Source organism: Arachis stenosperma, chromosome 4, assembly GCF_014773155.1.
Source record: "Arachis stenosperma cultivar V10309 chromosome 4, arast.V10309.gnm1.PFL2, whole genome shotgun sequence".
In the NCBI taxonomy this organism is placed as follows: Eukaryota; Viridiplantae; Streptophyta; class Magnoliopsida; order Fabales; family Fabaceae; genus Arachis; species Arachis stenosperma.
In genome coordinates, this window is record NC_080380.1 from 86,043,749 (window position 1) to 86,060,820 (window position 17,072).

Here is a 17,072-nt window from a genome sequence, read left to right on the forward strand (position 1 = left end):
AAACTTATAATTCTGGTTGGAGAGGTGGGGAAATCAGCAAGACCAAGGCCAAGACCAGAGATGCCACAACCACAATCCCAACAACAATGCAACTTACCAACATACCTCACAGAGATCCTATCAACACCCACCTAATCACCATTCTCACCCACCTAATCTCAACCCACCATCACCAACCGAAGATAGACTTTCCAAAATTGAGACTCTACTTGAAAACATATGTAAGGAAATTCAAGATAGTAAAGTTTTCCAGGAAGAAGTGTGATCCAATATGCAGAATCAAGATGCTACCATCAAGAAACTTGAAACACAAATTGGCTACTTATTCAAGCAAGCCCCTGGCCACAACATTCACAGCAACGCTAATTCTACTCCAAAGGAGGAGTGTCAGGCTATCACCCTCAGAAATAGGAAGGAATTGAGAGAGACCCACAAGAAACCACTAGAGAAGAACTCGGATGAAGAAGAAAAGGAACAAGAGGAAACTCAAGTCTTCACTCCTAAGTCACATCAAGAGGGAGAAGTGCTAAAACCATACATTTCAAAAGCCTCATACCCCCAGCAATTAAAGAAGAAGGGAGAGGACAACCAATTCTCAAGATTCTTGGAAATCTTTAAGAAACTACAAATCAACATACCCTTTGCTGAAGCAATAGAGCAAATGCCACTCTATGCCAAGTTCTTGAAGGAGTTTATGACCAAGAAGAGAAGTTGGAAGAACAATGAGGCTGTGGTACTCACCGAAGAATGCAGTGCCATCATCCAGCATAAATTGCCCCAGAAATTGAAGGATCCTGGGAGCTTCCAAATCCCTTGTATCATAGGGGAAATCACAATGGAGAAGGCTTTATGTGATCTAGGAGCTAGCATAAATCTGATGTCCTTAGCAATGATGAGAAAAATGAGGATTGAGGAGGCCAAACCAACAAGAATGGCCCTGCAACTAGCAGACCGATCATTCAAGTTTTCTCACGGAATAGTAGAAGATTTGTTGGTGAAGGTGGGAGACTTTATCTTTCCAGCAGACTTCGTAGTATTGGACATGGAGGAAGGAGCTAAGACCTCTATCATCTTGGGAAGGCCATTCTTGGCCACTGCTAGAGCCATCATTGATGTCCAAAAGGGTGAGCTTGTCCCTAGACTGCATGAGGAAAAAATGATATTCAATATGTTCAACGCCATGAGCTACCCACAAGACTCACTGGGAGAATGTATGAGGTTGAACTCAGTGGATACTATGGTGCAAGAGACTCTTGAAGAAGAAGAACTTGAGAGGTTAACAGAAGAAGAGAAATCAGCATCAAGCGAAGAGGTTGCAACAGCTGAAATTCACGTTCATGGCACACTAAAGGGGAAGAATAAAAGAAAAGAAGCATCCAAACTTGAATTAAAGGCACTACCGCCCACTCTCAAGTATGCATACTTAGGAGATAATGAAAGCTATCCAGTGATCATAAATTCAGCCCTCAGCCAAGAACAGGAGGAAGAGTTACTTCAAGTCTTACAAAAGCATAAGGATGCCATTGGATGAACACTTGCTGACTTAAAGAGAATCAGTTCGGCCATATGCATGCATAAGATACTATTGGAAGATGATGCCAAACCGTCTATTCAACAGCAAAGGAGGCTGAATCCAATTATGAAGGAAGTGGTACAGAAGGAAGTCATGAAGCTATGGCAAGGAGGAGTAATCTACCCAATTTCGGATAGCCCATGGGTCAGTCCCATCTAAGTGGTCCCCAAGAAAGGAGGAATTACTATGGTACCCAATGAAAGGAATGAGCTGATCCCTACAAGAACTGTCACATGATGGAGGATGTGTATTGATTACAGAAAACTCAATGAAGCCACACGAAAAGATCATTTCCCACTTTCCTTCATGGACCAGATGCTAGAAAGACTTGCAGGACACGCATACTATTGTTTTCTAGATGGTTATTCAGGATATAACCAAATAGTGATTGATCCAAGAGACCAGGAGAAAACATTATTTACTTCCCCATATGGGGTGTTTGCCTATAGGCGCATGCCATTTGGGATATGTAATGCATCTGCAACTTTTCAACGCTGCATGCTTTCCATCTTCTCGGATATAATAGAGAAGTTCATTGAAGTTTTCATGGATGACTTTTCAGTATTTGGAGACTCCTTTCCTAATTGCCTAAGTCATCTTGCCTTGGTATTAAAAAGATGTCAAGAGACCAACTTGGTCTTGAATTGGGAAAAATGCCACTTTATGGTGACGGATGGAATAGTCCTTAGCCATAAAGTTTCTAACCAAGGTATTGAGGTAGATAGAGCTAAGGTGGAGCTAATTGAAAAATTACCTCCACCAAGTGATGTCAAGGCAATTAGGAGCTTTTTGGGGCATGCTGGCTTCTACAGAAGGTTTATTAAAGATTTTTCAAAGATAGCCAAGCCCTTAAGCAATCTCCTTATGACTGATACACCATTTATCTTTGATGAGAAGTGCATGCTTGCATTTGAGAACTTGAAAAAGAAGCTGTCCTCAGCTCCTATCATCACCCTACCTGATTGAAATCTGCCATTCAAACTGATGTGTGTGATGCATCTGATTTCACAGTTGGGGTAGTGTTAGGACAGAGAAAAGAAAATTTAGTGCATGTCATATCCTATGCCAGCAAGGTCCTTAATGACACTCAACGAAATTATACCACTACCGAGAAGGAGTTGCCGGCAATAGCTTTTGCATTTGAAAAATTTAGATCATACCTCATTGGCTCTAAAATTATTGTTTTCACTGATCACACAGCACTTAAATATCTATTTGCCAAACAGGAGTCAAAACCAAGACTAATCAGATGGATCTTATTGTTGTAGGAATTCAACATTGAGATTAGAGACAAAGAGGGTATGGAGAACAAGGTAGCAGATCATCTATCCAGAATCCCTTGTGAGAAAGATGCCACACATGTTACAAGTGTAAATGAGTTTTTCCCAGATGAGCAATTAATGTTGGTTCACAAAAGCACCCTAGTTTGTAGATATTGCCAATTTTAAAGCAGCCGGTGACCTACCCCCTGGGATCAACAAACATCAAAGAAGAAAATTCATCAATGATGCTAAGTACTTCATTTGGGATAAACCTTATCTCTTCAAGAAATGCTCAGATGGAATCCTAGGAGGTGCATTTTAGAAGAAGAAGGACGAGAGGTCCTGTGGAGTTGTCATAGTGCTAGCTATAGAGGTCATTTTAGAGGAGAAAGAACCGCAGCAAAAGTACTGCAATGTGGGTTCTTCTGGCCCACTATCTTCAAGGATGCTAAGGAACTGGTGAGGAGCTGCAATGAGTGCCAAAAGGCTGGAAATATGCCCAAGAGAAATGAGATGCCACAGCAATACATTCTAGAACTTGAACTATTCGATGTATGGGGGATCGACTTCATGTGACCATTCCCAACCTCATATTCGAATAAGTATATCTTGGTAGCAGTGGACTATGTATCTAAATGGGTGGAGGCCGTGGCAACCCCAATAAATGACAACAAGGTAGTCATAAACTTTCTTAGAAAGAATATCTTCACCAGATTTGGAGTCCCACGAGCCCTCATCAGTGACGGAGGGAGTCATTTCTGCAATAGACCATTGGAGACACTACTCCTAAGATATGGGGTGAAGCATAAGGTTGCCACACCTTATCATCCCCAAACAAGTGGGCAAACCGAGATATCCAATAGAGAGTTAAAAAGGATCTTGGAAAAGATTGTGGGGGCATCAAGAAAGGACTGGGCGAAGAAACTAGATGATGCTCTTTGGGCATACAGGACAGCCTTCAAAACACCAATTGGGATGTTCCCGTATCAACTAGTGTATGGAAAGGCCTGTCACTTACCATTAAAGCTAGAGCACAAAGCCTTTTGGGCTCTCAAGATACTAAACCTGGACAACACCACTGCTAGTGAAAAGAGGATCTTGCAGCTGCAAGAACTGGAAGAGTTTAGGTCTCAAGCCTATGAAAATACCAAGATTTATAATGAAAAAGAAAAAAGAGACATGATCTCAACCTGGCACCAAGAAGTTTCAAAGAAGGACAACATGTGCTTCTCTACAACTCCAAACTGAAACTCTTTCGTGGGAAACTCAAATCAAGATGGTTCGGCCCCTTTCTAGTCACAAAAGTCTCACCTTATGGACACATAGAAATCATGGAAGAAAGCTCAAAGAGGACATTCACTGTAAATGGGCAAAGACTCAAACACTACTTGGGCAGCATGGGGGAAGCCCCCAAACAGAAGTATAACCTCAACTAGAGAAGCAATCGTCGAGCTAGCGACGCTAAAAAAGCGCTTTGTTGGGAGGCAACCCAACCTGAGGTAATTCACTTTTCATGATTGTCTCAATAAAAACTTCAAGTTGAGTTCTCTATATTGTGAGGAGCTAAGTTTGGTGTTGCACACCAAAACATTTCAAGGGTGAATATGGAACTCTAAGTTTGGTATTCCACCAAAGACTCCAGCTGAAGAGTGCATTGCAACCCTTCAGTGATAAAGCATTGGTCTAACAACCAGAGAACTCACTTGACAAAGGTTTAACCTCTAATGCATAGTTTGTCTTTTTAAGCTCATAATTGTTTTCTTAATAAAAGCACATGAGGTTTTTGCATGTATTTAAATTGCTGCATTAGGCAAGGAACTAAGTTTAGTGTTCACACACCAAATTAAGTTCAGAAATTCACAAGCATACATGCATGCTAACTATTTTCCAAGTGCTTGGGGAACAAGCAACTTCCAATAGTGTTACAGGAATTCAATCAATCTCAGGGAATAATCATACCTCATCATCCAAGGAGAAAAATAAGGACGCAAAATGCTAGGATGATAATGCCAAGGAAGACATCATGAGGTTGTATTGAACTGTCTCAGAGTTGCAGTACTTTAATTGAAAAATGATTAAATATTGTCCTAGAAACCTGCATCTTCTGCTTGTTCCTCTTTATTCACATCGAGGTGTGCTAGTCTAGGCCCTAGCTTTCATTTTCATCTTGCTTATATGTATGCTTGCCCTTCTAAGTCAATTAAAAATAAAATGTTATGAAAAACAAGAGTGGAGTTATCTTGTGAAGCAAATTCTTAAGTTTGTGGTATGGTCATTGATTAGCTAAGTTGGTTCACCTACAAGGTATAGAGGCAACTATATGCTCTAAACCACATGCTTGAAACACATTCTATGAGACTAACCAAACAATAAGATCCCAATAAGAGAAGAGAAAAAAACAAAAAGAGTTTGAAAAAGAAAGAAAAACAATAAGACATAATGCTAGGCACCAAGGGTTTGAATATTGAGGCATGTGTCTGTGGTGTCCATGTGCAAGGGATATGCTTGGATGAATAAGCTCTTAGGGGTGCCTTATCACTTGGTAACTTGGGTTAACTAATCTGGGATTATCAGCTGAAAGTCCACTATCAAGAATAACCCTTGCTATAGAGCACTTAGTGACCCAAAGAGGTGCTGGACACCAAGGTCTCAAGAAAGAAAAATGACAAACCATATGCCTGTGGTGTGTATATATGGGGGAAAGAGACTTGAGGGAGTAAGCCCTTAGGGGTGTCTCAACACTTGGCACCTTGAACCAACTGGTTCGGGAGTGTTGGCTGAAAGCTTATCATAAAGAGTCTCCCTCTCACAGAGCACTTAGCCTAAAAAGAAATACAATAAACCTTGGAAAAGAAGGAAGGATCAATAATAAGAAGTCTCAAAGGATGCAATCAAGCAAGTGTTCAAGGCATGATAAAGGCCTGAAAGCCAGTGAAGGAATGAACCTAAGTTGCTATGCATGAAACCCCATAAAACCAAGGACTTGACTTCCACAATAATGACTCATTTCTCTTGTCATTTCATTCATCATTCTCATGTTTCAGTACTTGCTTAGGGACAAGCAAGCTTTAAGTTTGGTGTTGTGATGCCAGGGCATCTAGGCCAATTTCACTGACCTTTTCTTTACTGTTTTAGGGTAGTTTCATGCATTTTCTTAGTAAATAGGCAAGTTTTGGATGAAAATACACTTACACCTTGATTCAAGCAAACATTGTGAATTTTACATGATTTCATGAGGATTATGCAAGGATTAAATGATAAATTGGATAATGTATGATCTCATAACTTGGATTAGAGCTTTGATGCACTTTATTTGCTTGATTTCAGGATAAAGGAAGCAATGAAGAACTACGTTAGTATCCACGTTAAACTAATTAACGTGACCACTAACGTGGAATGGGAATGAGCTTGCAACGTTAATGAGAAAAGTGATCACCAACAACGTCTTCGAAGCCATCATAGCCCATATTAATTGCCACGTTAACTACATTAACGTGTAGTTAACGTGGAAGAAAAAGGGAGCTCCAGCGTTAGTGGTAAAAGTGAATACCACTAACACCCCAAAGGCCACATTAAGAGTCACGTTAACTCAGTTAACGTGAACTCTAACGTGGAAGGAGAAGACAGAGCCAACGTTAGTGACACTCACCTTTGTCACTAACGTTGGATTAAGCCAACATTGCCCACGTTAGCGATCACGTTAAGACCACTAATGTGAGAGATAACGTGGAGCTATGCATGATAAGCCAACATTAGTGACACTCACCTTTGTCACTAACGTTGGTGATGGCATTCACTACCACGTTAGTGGCTACGTTAATCTAATTAACGTGAGCTTTAACGTGGGAAGGAGGGGCATTTAGAGCGTTAGTGACAAAGGTAAGTGTCACTAACGCTCTCAAAGCTTAGGCATGCCCACGTTAAGATTCACGTTAGCTATACTAACGTGAACTCTAACGTAGGGAAATGGGGCACAAGGCAATGTTATTGGAAAAGGTGATTCCTAATAACGTTCGCGAAGGACCAAGAAGCAACGTTAGTAGTCACGTTAGTGCCACTAACGTTGAAGTTAACGTTGATCATTTTGGGTTGGAATGTTAGGGGAAAAGGTGATTGTCACTAACGTTCCCAAACCTACATCCTCACTTAACGTTAATGCCATTAACGTCCTAACTAACGCCCATGCCTCAATCACACTTTTCTGCAAACAAAGCTGAGCCCACTGAAGATTGTAACTGCTTCAACTCAAGATCAAAGGCCCATATCCAAGACTTGGAGAACTCACTAGAAGATCAAGAAGAGTAGTATATATAGGAGTAGCTTTGAACTAATAGGGAGCTTTTTGGCACTTTTGAGAATTACACTTTGTATATTTACTGCATGTATTCTATTCGACCCATTTTCATTTCCATTTTCAGAGCTATGAACAACTAAACCCCTTTCATTGGGTTAGGGAGCTTTGTTGTAATTTGATGGATCAATTATAGTTTTCATTCTTCTTCCTCTTTCTTTTCTCTTGATTTACTAGAAAGCTTTCGATCTTACTTTAATTGGTTAGTTGTCTTGGAAAAAAACTCTCCATAATTGGATCTCCTCTGAGCCTTGGAAAATGGATGAGGAGATCATGCTAGAAATGCTTTCTCATGTTGGACCAAATTGAGGTCTGGGCGGATATAATGATATGTAATCTTCCCAACACTTTGATTTGGAAATACATGTGGTATAATCAGTTACCACACTTCATCTCTTCCCATGAGCAATTAAATCAAGGAATTGGGCAATTGTTCAAGCTTAGAGAGATTGAATTGCCAAGGAATTGGGATCGAATCACTTAAAATTGCCAAGGAGATCAATGAATGCATTAATAGAGGAAGAGATGAGAATGAACTTGATCCGGAGAATGCAACATCTCCTAAGCCCAATGAATCCTCATCTCTGATCTTACCCATTCTCTTTACTTTCTGCCATCTATTTCCATGTTCATCTTCCCAATTTCCCATTTACGATTTTGCACTTTTATTTTCTACAATTTAGTTTCCCGCCATTTAATTTCCTACAAATCTCAACTACATTCTGTTTAGCTCAACTAGCACACTCTTCCAACTAAAGTTGCTTGACCAATCAATCCCTGTGGGATTCAACCTCACTCTATTGTGAGTTTTTACTTGACGACAATTCGGTATATTTGCCGAAGGGAAATTTATTGAAAGACAAGTTTTCGTGCATCATCAATTAACATGGAAAAGAGATTGAATGCAAAATGGGTTTCATGGGAACCTTGGAAAAGAAAACATGTAACCATGCTAGAAATCCCTTCTCATACTTGAGTAAAATATGGGTTTTGGTGTTTGGATATAGTGACATACCATCCTCCCTCTACCTGGACCTATGATGATGTGTGGTATAATCAGGGACCAAGCATATCTCTCTTCATGAGCAATTAGACCAAGGAATTGGCTATTGATCAATATTTGAGAAATTGAGTCACCAAGGGATTGGGGCTCAATCAAGCATGATTGCCAAGAGGTCAATGAGTTGCATGATTAAAGAGGATATGAGCTGGAATTAATCCAAAGAGACAATATCTCATGATCCCAATGAATCCCCCCATTCTTATCTCTCCCATTCTTTTATAGCTTTATTTACATTATGCAAAATCCCATTCCCCTTTTTCATTCTTGTTATTTCCATTTCCGCATTTTATTGCTTTCTTTTACTGCTTTTGCCATTTATGTTTCTGCCATTTATAGTTCTGCACACACAACATATTCTGTTGAGCTTGACTAATTCACAAATTGATTAAAATTGCTCAAATCTACTAATCTCTGTGGATACGATCCCACTCCACTGTGGGTTAATACTTTACGATAATTTTGGTGTGCTTGCCAAGAGCGGATTCATCAATATTATTGGGGAAGGGTAGTGAATTCTGACCATCAAGTTTTATAGTGCCGTTGCCGGGGATTGGTTTGAATCTGACAATGATCAAACCAATTGGAGAGCTAGATTAAGCATTTTTTATTTTTTATTCATTTCCTAGTGTAACCTTTAAATTCTTTTCTAATCTCTGTTTTTCTTTCTTGTCTTTCTGAGATTTCTTTAGCTATTCATTGTTTATACTTTCACTCTTCTAACTGTTTGATTAATTGCATCACTCAAGCTAATCACTAATTTTAATTAAGGAGATTTCTTCACTTGCTCTTTTCTTGTTGTGTGTTAACTGTATGACAGGTAGAAGAGGAGAGACTTCATCCTCTTTTGATAGTGAACCTAAGAGAACCTTCCTTAGATTGAGGAGGGAGGCTAGAGGCAAGGGTATAGTTGGAGAAGAACTAGTAGAAGAAGATCTAACAACCACCATGGAAGACGAAGTGCATGAAGATGTTGGAGGAGGAGCTGGAAATCAAGTTGAGCAGGAGAGGAGAGTCTTAGGCTCCTATATCAACCCAAATCCAGGAAACTGTGGTAACAGCATCCTCAAGCCAATAATCCATGCCAACAACTTTGAGTTGAAACTTCAACTCATCACACTAGTCCAGAATAACTGCTCATATGGAGAAGGTGCTCAAGAAGATCCAAATCAACATCTCAACACATTCATGAGGATATGCAATACTGTAAATTCCAATGGTGTACACCCTGACACCTACAAACTACTTCTGTTCCCTTTCTCACTTAGAGATAAGGCAACAAAGTGGTTAGAATCATTCCCCAAGGAGAGCCTAACCACATGGGAGGATGTTGTGAACAAGTTTCTAGCGAGATTTTACCCTCTACAGAGGATAAACAGGCTAAGAGCTGAGGTGCAAACCTTCAGACAGCTAGATGGTGAAACACTCTATGAGGCCTGGGAGAGGTTCAAAGATCTAACAAGGAAATGCCCACCGGATATGTTTAATAAGTGGGTGCAGCTTCACATTTTCTATGAAGGATGAACCTATGAATCGAAGAAGGCTGTGGACCACTCTTCAGGGGGTTCACTCAACATGAAGAAGACCATTGAGGAAGCCATAGATGTCATTGAAACTGTACCTGAGAATGACTACTTCTATGCTTTAGAAAGAGGCCAAAAGAAGGGGGTGCTAGAACTCAATTCTATGGATGCTCTGTTGGCACAAAACAAGGCAATTGCAGCACAATTGGCAGCCTTAACCAAGAAAATGGGAAATAATCAAGTTACAGTTGTCCAAGCTCTAGCACCACCCCAAGAAGAAAATGAACTAGACGTTGAATGTAAGCAAGCAAACTATGTGCATAACCCCTCTAGACCACCATATGACCCTAACTCTAAGACATATAACGCAGGATGGAAGAACCACCCAATTTTGGGTGGGGGAACCAACAAAATCACAACCAAGAGCACAACAAACCATACCAAGCCAATCAATACCAGAATCACAACTCCAACCATCAGTCAAATAACAACAGACCTTACCACAATCCACCTCACACATCATATCCTTCCAACCAGCAAACACACCACCATCAAGACACACTAACCCCAACCTCACAACCATGTGAAATCAAGGGTAACTTTGAGAGAGTAGAGGCCGCAATAGCACAACTATCATCATAGCTCACAGGATCCATTTCCACCATCTTGGAAAGGCAAGCACAAGCTGAAAAGAAGATAGATGCCAACCAAGAAGAATACAGGTCAAATTTGAAGAACCAAGGTGCAGCAATCTCAAAACTGGAAGCACAAGTGGGGTTCTTATCCAAGCAAATCCTGGTGGATGAAATTGTGATCACATCAATGTAGTATTCTTTGTTGTTGTATGGAATCATTATTATGGCACTTATGTGTGGACACAACTCCGTTCAACTAACCAGCAAGTGTACTGGGTCGTCCAAGTAATACCTTACGTGAGTAAGGGTCGATCCCACAGAGATTGTTGGTATGAAGCAAGCTATGGTCATCTTGTAAATCCCAGTCAGGAGGATAAAATTATGGAATTTAGAAAATCAAATATGATTAATAAAAATAAATAGAAAATAAAATAGGATAGAGATACTTATGTAAATTAATAGTGGGAATTTCAGATAAGTGTATGGAGATGCTGTGCTCCTCTTGAATCTCTACTTTCCTATTACATTCATCCAATCCTTCAGATAAGTGTATGTAGGGCATCACCGTTGTCAGTGGCTACATCCCATCCTCTCAGTGAAAACGTTCCTATGCTCTGTCACAGCACGGCTAATCAGCTGTTGGTTCTCGATCATGTTGGAATAGGATCCATTGATCCTTTTGCTATTGTCATCACGCCCAGCAATCGCGAGTTTGAAGCTCGTCACAGTCATTCAATCCCAGAATCCTACTCGGAATACCACAGACAAGGTTTAGACTTTTCGGATCCTCATGAATGCCGCCATCTATCTAGCTTATACCATGAAGATTCTGTTGGGGAATCTAAGAGATATGCGGCCGGCCTAAGGTAGAACGGAAGTGGTTGTCAATCACGCGCGTTCATAGGTGAGAATGATGATGAGTGTCACGGATCATCACATTCATCAAGTTGAAGTGCAACGTATATCTTGGAATAAGAATAAAAGAGAATTGAATAGAAAGTAATAGTAATTGTATTGAAACTTGAGGTACAGCAGAGCTCCACACCCTTAATCTATGGTGTGCAGAAACTCCACCGTTGAAAATACATAAGTGAAAGGTTCAGGCATGGCCGAATGGCCAGCCCCCATGATCTGAGAACTAATCATCCCCAAGATGTCTAATACACTAGTAAAAAGTTCTATTTATAATAAACTAGCTCCTAGGGTTTACATGAGTAAGTAATTGATGCATAAATCCACTTCCGGGGCCCACTTGGTGTATGTTTGGGCTGAGCTTGATCTATCCATGAGCTGAGGCTTTTTTTGGAGTTGAACTCCAAGTTATGACGTGTTTTGGGCGTTCAACTCCGGATCATGACGTTTTTCTGGCGTTTAACTCCAGACAGCAGCATGTACTTGGCGTTCAATGCCAAGTTACGTCGTCAATTTCCGAATAAAGTATTGACTATTATATATTGCTGGAAAGCTCTGGATGTCTACTTTCCAACGCCGTTAAGAGCGCGCCATTTGGAGTTCTGTAGCTCCAGAAAATCTATTTCGAGTGCAGGGAGGTCAGATTCCAACAGCATCAGCAGTCCTTTTGTCAGCCTTTTTCAGAGTTTTGCTCAAGTCCCTCAATTTCAGCCAGAAATTACCTGAAATCACAGAAAAACACACAAACTCATAGTAAAGTCCAGAAATGTGAATTTAACATAAAAACTAGTGAAAACATCCCTAAAAGTAGCTTTAACTTACTAAAAACTACCTAAAAACAATGCCAAAAAGCGTATAAATTATCCGCTCATCACAACACCAAACTTAAATTGTTGCTTGTCCCCAAGCAACTGAAAATCAAATAGGATAAAAAGAAGAGAATATACTATAAATTCCAGAATATCAATGAATATTAATTATAATTAGATGAGCGGGACTTGTAGATTTTTGCTTCTGAACAGTTTTGGCATCTCACTTTTTCCTTTGAAGTTTAGAATGATTGGCTTCTCTAGGAACTTAGAATTTCGGATAGTGTTATTGACTTTCCTAGTTAAGCATGTTGATTCTTGAACACAGCTACTTATGAGTCTTGGCCGTGGCCCTAAGCACTTTGTTTTCCAGTATTACCACCAGATACATAAATGCCACAGACACATAACTGGGTGAACCTTTTTAGATTGTGACTCAGCTTTGCTAGAGTCCCCAGTTAGTGGTGTCCAGAGCTCTTAAGCACACTCTTTTGCTTTGGATCACGACTTTAACCACTCAGTCTCAAGCTTTTCACTTGGACCTTCATGACACAAGCACATGGTTAGGGACAGCTTGATTTAGCCGCTTAGGCCTGGATTTAATTTCCTTGGGCCCTCCTATCCATTGATGCTCAAAGCCTTGGATCCTTCTTACCCTTGCCTTTTGGTTTTAAGGGCTACTGGCTTTTTCTGCTTGCTTTTTCTTTTTCTTTCTATATTTTTATTTTTATTTTTTTATTTTTTTTCCGCAAGCTTCTTCTTGTTCACTACTTTTTCTTGCTTCAAGAATCAATTTCATGATTTTTCAGATCCTCAATAACATTTCTCTTTGTTCATCATTCTTTCAAGAGCCAACAATTTTAACATTCATAAACAACAAGATCAAAAATATGCACTGTTCAAGCATTCATTCAGAAAACAAAAAGTATTGTCACCACATCAATATAATTAAATTAAATTCAAGGATAAATTCGAAATTCATGTACTTCTTGTTCTTTTGAATTAAAACATTTTTCATTTAAGAGAGGTGAAGGATTAATGGATTTTATTCATAGCTTTAAGACATGGTTACTACATACTAATGATCATGAAGTAGAGACACAAAACATAGATAAACACAACATTAAAAACCGAAAAGCAGAAAGAAATAAGAACAAGGAATGAATCCACCTGAGTGAAGGTGGCGCCTTCTTGAAGGTCCAATGGTGCTTTTTGAGCTCCTTTATGTCTCTTCGTTGCTTCTGTTGAATGATTCCTAGTAATTTTGGTGTTCCTATCCTTATTCCTGCTCATGTGACAGAGAAGAGAAAAAGAAAAAAGAAAGAGGAATCCTCTATGTCACAGTAAAGAGGATCCTTATTGTTAGTAGAAAAAGAAAGGGTAGAGTATTGAAGAAGAATGGTTGAGGAAAGAGGTAGTGATTTGAGATGAAGAGAGGTGAAGAGAAGTGTTAGTAAATAAATAAATAAATAGAGAAAGGGGAGAGATAGAATTCGAAAATAATTTTGAAAAAGTGGTTAGTAATTTTCAAAAATTAAAGATAAGATATAATTAAAATTAAAATTCAAAACAATTAAAAAGAATTTTTTTTAAAAAAGAGAGAGGTATTTTCGAAAATTAGAGAGGGATAGGTAGTTAGTTGGTTTTGAAAAAGATAGGAAACAAACAAAAAGTCAAATAGTTAGTTGAAAAAGATATTAAAATCAAATTTGAAAAGATAAGAAGATAAGAAGTTTAGATAAGATATTTTGAAATCAAAAAAAGATAAGATAAAAAGATAAATTTTTTTTTATTTTTTTTTTGAAAAAGATAAGATAAGAGATAAAAAAGATTTAATTTAAAAATTTGAAATTATTTACTTCACTAACAAGAAACTACAAGATAAGATTCTAGAACTTAAAGATTGAACCTTTCTTAGCAAGAAAGTAACAAACTTCAAATTTTTGAATCAAAACATTAATTACTGATTATATTTTCGAAAATATGATGTAAAAGATAAGAAAAAGATTTTGAAAAATATTTTTAAAAAAAAATTTTGAAAATTATAAAAAAAATGAAAAAGATGTGATTTTTTAAAAAGATTTTGAAAAGATAAGATTTTTAAAATTGAAAATTTGACGTGACTTGTAAGAAACAACTAATTTTTAAAATTTTTTGACCAAGTCAACCCAAAATTTCGAAAATTTGGAGAAAATTAAGGAAAAGATATTTTTTGAATTTTTTTGAATTTTTAATGATGAGAGAGAAAAACATAAAAATGACCCAAAACATGAAAATTTTGGATCAAAACACATGATGCATGCAAGAACACTATGAATGTCAAGATGAACACCAAGAACACTTTGAAGATCATGATGAACATCAAGAACATATTTTTGAAAAATTTTTAATGCAAAGAAAACATGCAAGACACCAAACTTAGAAATCTTTAATGCATGGACTCTAACAAACGAAAAATGCATATGAAAAACAACAAACAACACAAAGCAAGAAAACATCAAGATCAAACAAGAAGACTTGTCAAGAACAACTTGAAGATCATGAAGAACACCATGAATGCATGGGATTTTTGAAAAAATGCAAGAAAATTTTTTAAAGCATGCAATTGACACCAAACTTAAAAATTGACTCAAGACTCAAACAAGAAACACAAAATAATTTTTTTATTTTTATGATTTTATGAATTTTTTTGAATTTTTATTAATTTTTTCGAAAATAAAGTTTAGAAAAATGAAAAATAAAAGAAAAATTTTGAAAAAGATTTTTGAAAAGAAAATTACCTAATCTGAGCAACAAGATGAACCGTCAGTTGTCCATACTCGAACAATCCCCGGCAACGGCGCCAAAAACTTGGTGGACGAAATTGTGATCACATCAATGTAGTATTCTTTGTTGTTGTATGGAATTATTATTATGGCACTTATGTGTGGACACAACTCCGTTCAACTTACCAGCAAGTGTACTGGGTCGTCCAAGTAATACCTTACGTGAGTAAGGGTCGATCCCACAGAGATTGTTGGTATGAAGCAAGCTATGGTCATCTTGTAAATCCCAGTCAGGAGGATAAAATTATGGAATTTAGAAAATCAAATATGATTAATAAAAATAAACAGAAAATAAAATAGGATAGAGATACTTATGTAAATTAATAGTGGGAATTTCAGATAAGTGTATGGAGATGCTGTGCTCCTCTTGAATCTCTACTTTCCTATTACATTCATCCAATCCTTCTTACTCCTTTCCATGGCAAGCTGTATGTAGGGCATCACCGTTGTCAGTGGCTACATCCCATCCTCTCAGTGAAAACGTTCCTATGCTCTGTCACAGCACGGCTAATCAGCTGTTGGTTCTCGATCATGTTGGAATAGGATCCATTGATCCTTTTGCGCTTGTCATCACGCCCAGCAATCGCGAGTTTGAAGCTCGTCACAGTCATTCAATCCCAGAATCCTACTCGGAATACCACAGACAAGGTTTAGACTTTTCGGATCCTCATGAATGCCGCCATCTATCTAGCTTATACCACGAAGATTCTGTTGGGGAATCTAAGAGATATGCGGCCGGCCTAAGGTAGAACGGAAGTGGTTGTCAATCACGCGCGTTCATAGGTGAGAATGATGATGAGTGTCACGGATCATCACATTCATCAAGTTGAAGTGCAACGTATATCTTGGAATAAGAATAAAAGAGAATTGAATAGAAAGTAATAGTAATTGTATTGAAACTTGAGGTACAGCAGAGCTCCACACCCTTAATCTATGGTGTGCAGAAACTCCACCGTTGAAAATACATAAGTGAAAGGTTCAGGCATGGTCGAATGGCCAGCCCCCATGATCTGAGAACTAATCATCCCAAAGATGTCTAATACACTAGTAAAAAGTTCTATTTATAATAAACTAGCTCCTAGGGTTTACATGAGTAAGTAATTGATGCATAAATCTACTTCCGGGGCCCACTTGGTGTATGTTTGGGCTGAGCTTGATCTATCCACGAGCTGAGGCTTTTCTTGGAGTTGAACTCCAAGTTATGACGTGTTTTGGGCGTTCAACTCCGGATCATGACGTTTTTCTGGCGTTTAACTCCAGACAGCAGCATGTACTTGGCGTTCAACGCCAAGTTACGTCGTCAATTTCCGAATAAAGTATGGACCATTATATATTGCTGGAAAGCTCTGGATGTCTACTTTCCAACGCCGTTGAGAGCGCGCCATTTGGAGTTCTGTAGCTCCAGAAAATCCATTTCGAGTGCAGGGAGGTCAGATTCCAACAGCATCAGCAGTCCTTTTGTCAGCCTTTTTCAGAGTTTTGCTCAAGTCCCTTAATTTCAGCCAGAAATTACCTGAAATCACAGAAAAACACACAAACTCATAGTAAAGTCCAGAAATGTGAATTTAACATAAAAACTAGTGAAAACATCCCTTAAAGTAGCTTGAACTTACTAAAAACTACCTAAAAACAATGCCAAAAAGCGTATAAATTATCCGCTCATCAAATCCCAATGCCTACACACACATTTCCAAGTGACACCATGGCCAACGCAAGAGGGGAATGCAAGGCCATCACACTTAGAAGTGGAAAAGTGATAGAAGAAGCCACCCAAAACTAGGAAAACCACAAAGAAAAAGCTGCAGAAAAGCCTGAAAATAGGAAGAAAGGGGAGGCCCCTAGCCCATCTTCACCAAAGCCAATCCTGAAGCCTTATGTACCAAAGGCACCATACCCACAAAAGTTAAGGAAGGATGGGAAGGACAGCCAGTTCTCCAGATTTTTGGAAATCTTCAAAAAGCTCTAAATCAACATACCATTTGCTGAAGCATTGGAGCAAATGCCCCTCTACGCAAAGTTCCTGAAGGAGCTCATGACAAGAAATAGAAATTGGGGTGAAAAGGAGACTGTAGTCCTAACTGAGGAATGTAGTGCCATCATATAAAAGAAACTACCCCAACAA

General features: G+C 38.6%; 1 protein-coding gene across 1 annotated transcript; it reads left to right on the forward strand.

Moving 5' to 3' along the window:
* The first annotated feature begins 694 nt into the window (after positions 1-694).
* LOC130975168 (uncharacterized) lies at positions 695-1,531 on the forward strand. The gene has a single exon (XM_057899994.1). The coding sequence runs from the start codon at positions 695-697 to the stop codon at positions 1,529-1,531; it is 837 nt and encodes a 278-aa protein (XP_057755977.1).
* The last annotated feature ends 15,541 nt before the right edge of the window (positions 1,532-17,072 follow it).

Bases quoted from the DNA above. Each gene is read 5' to 3' on its own strand.
- LOC130975168 (XM_057899994.1), top strand. From the start codon at position 695: ATGACCAAGAAGAGAAGTTGGAAGAACAATGAGGCTGTGGTACTCACC.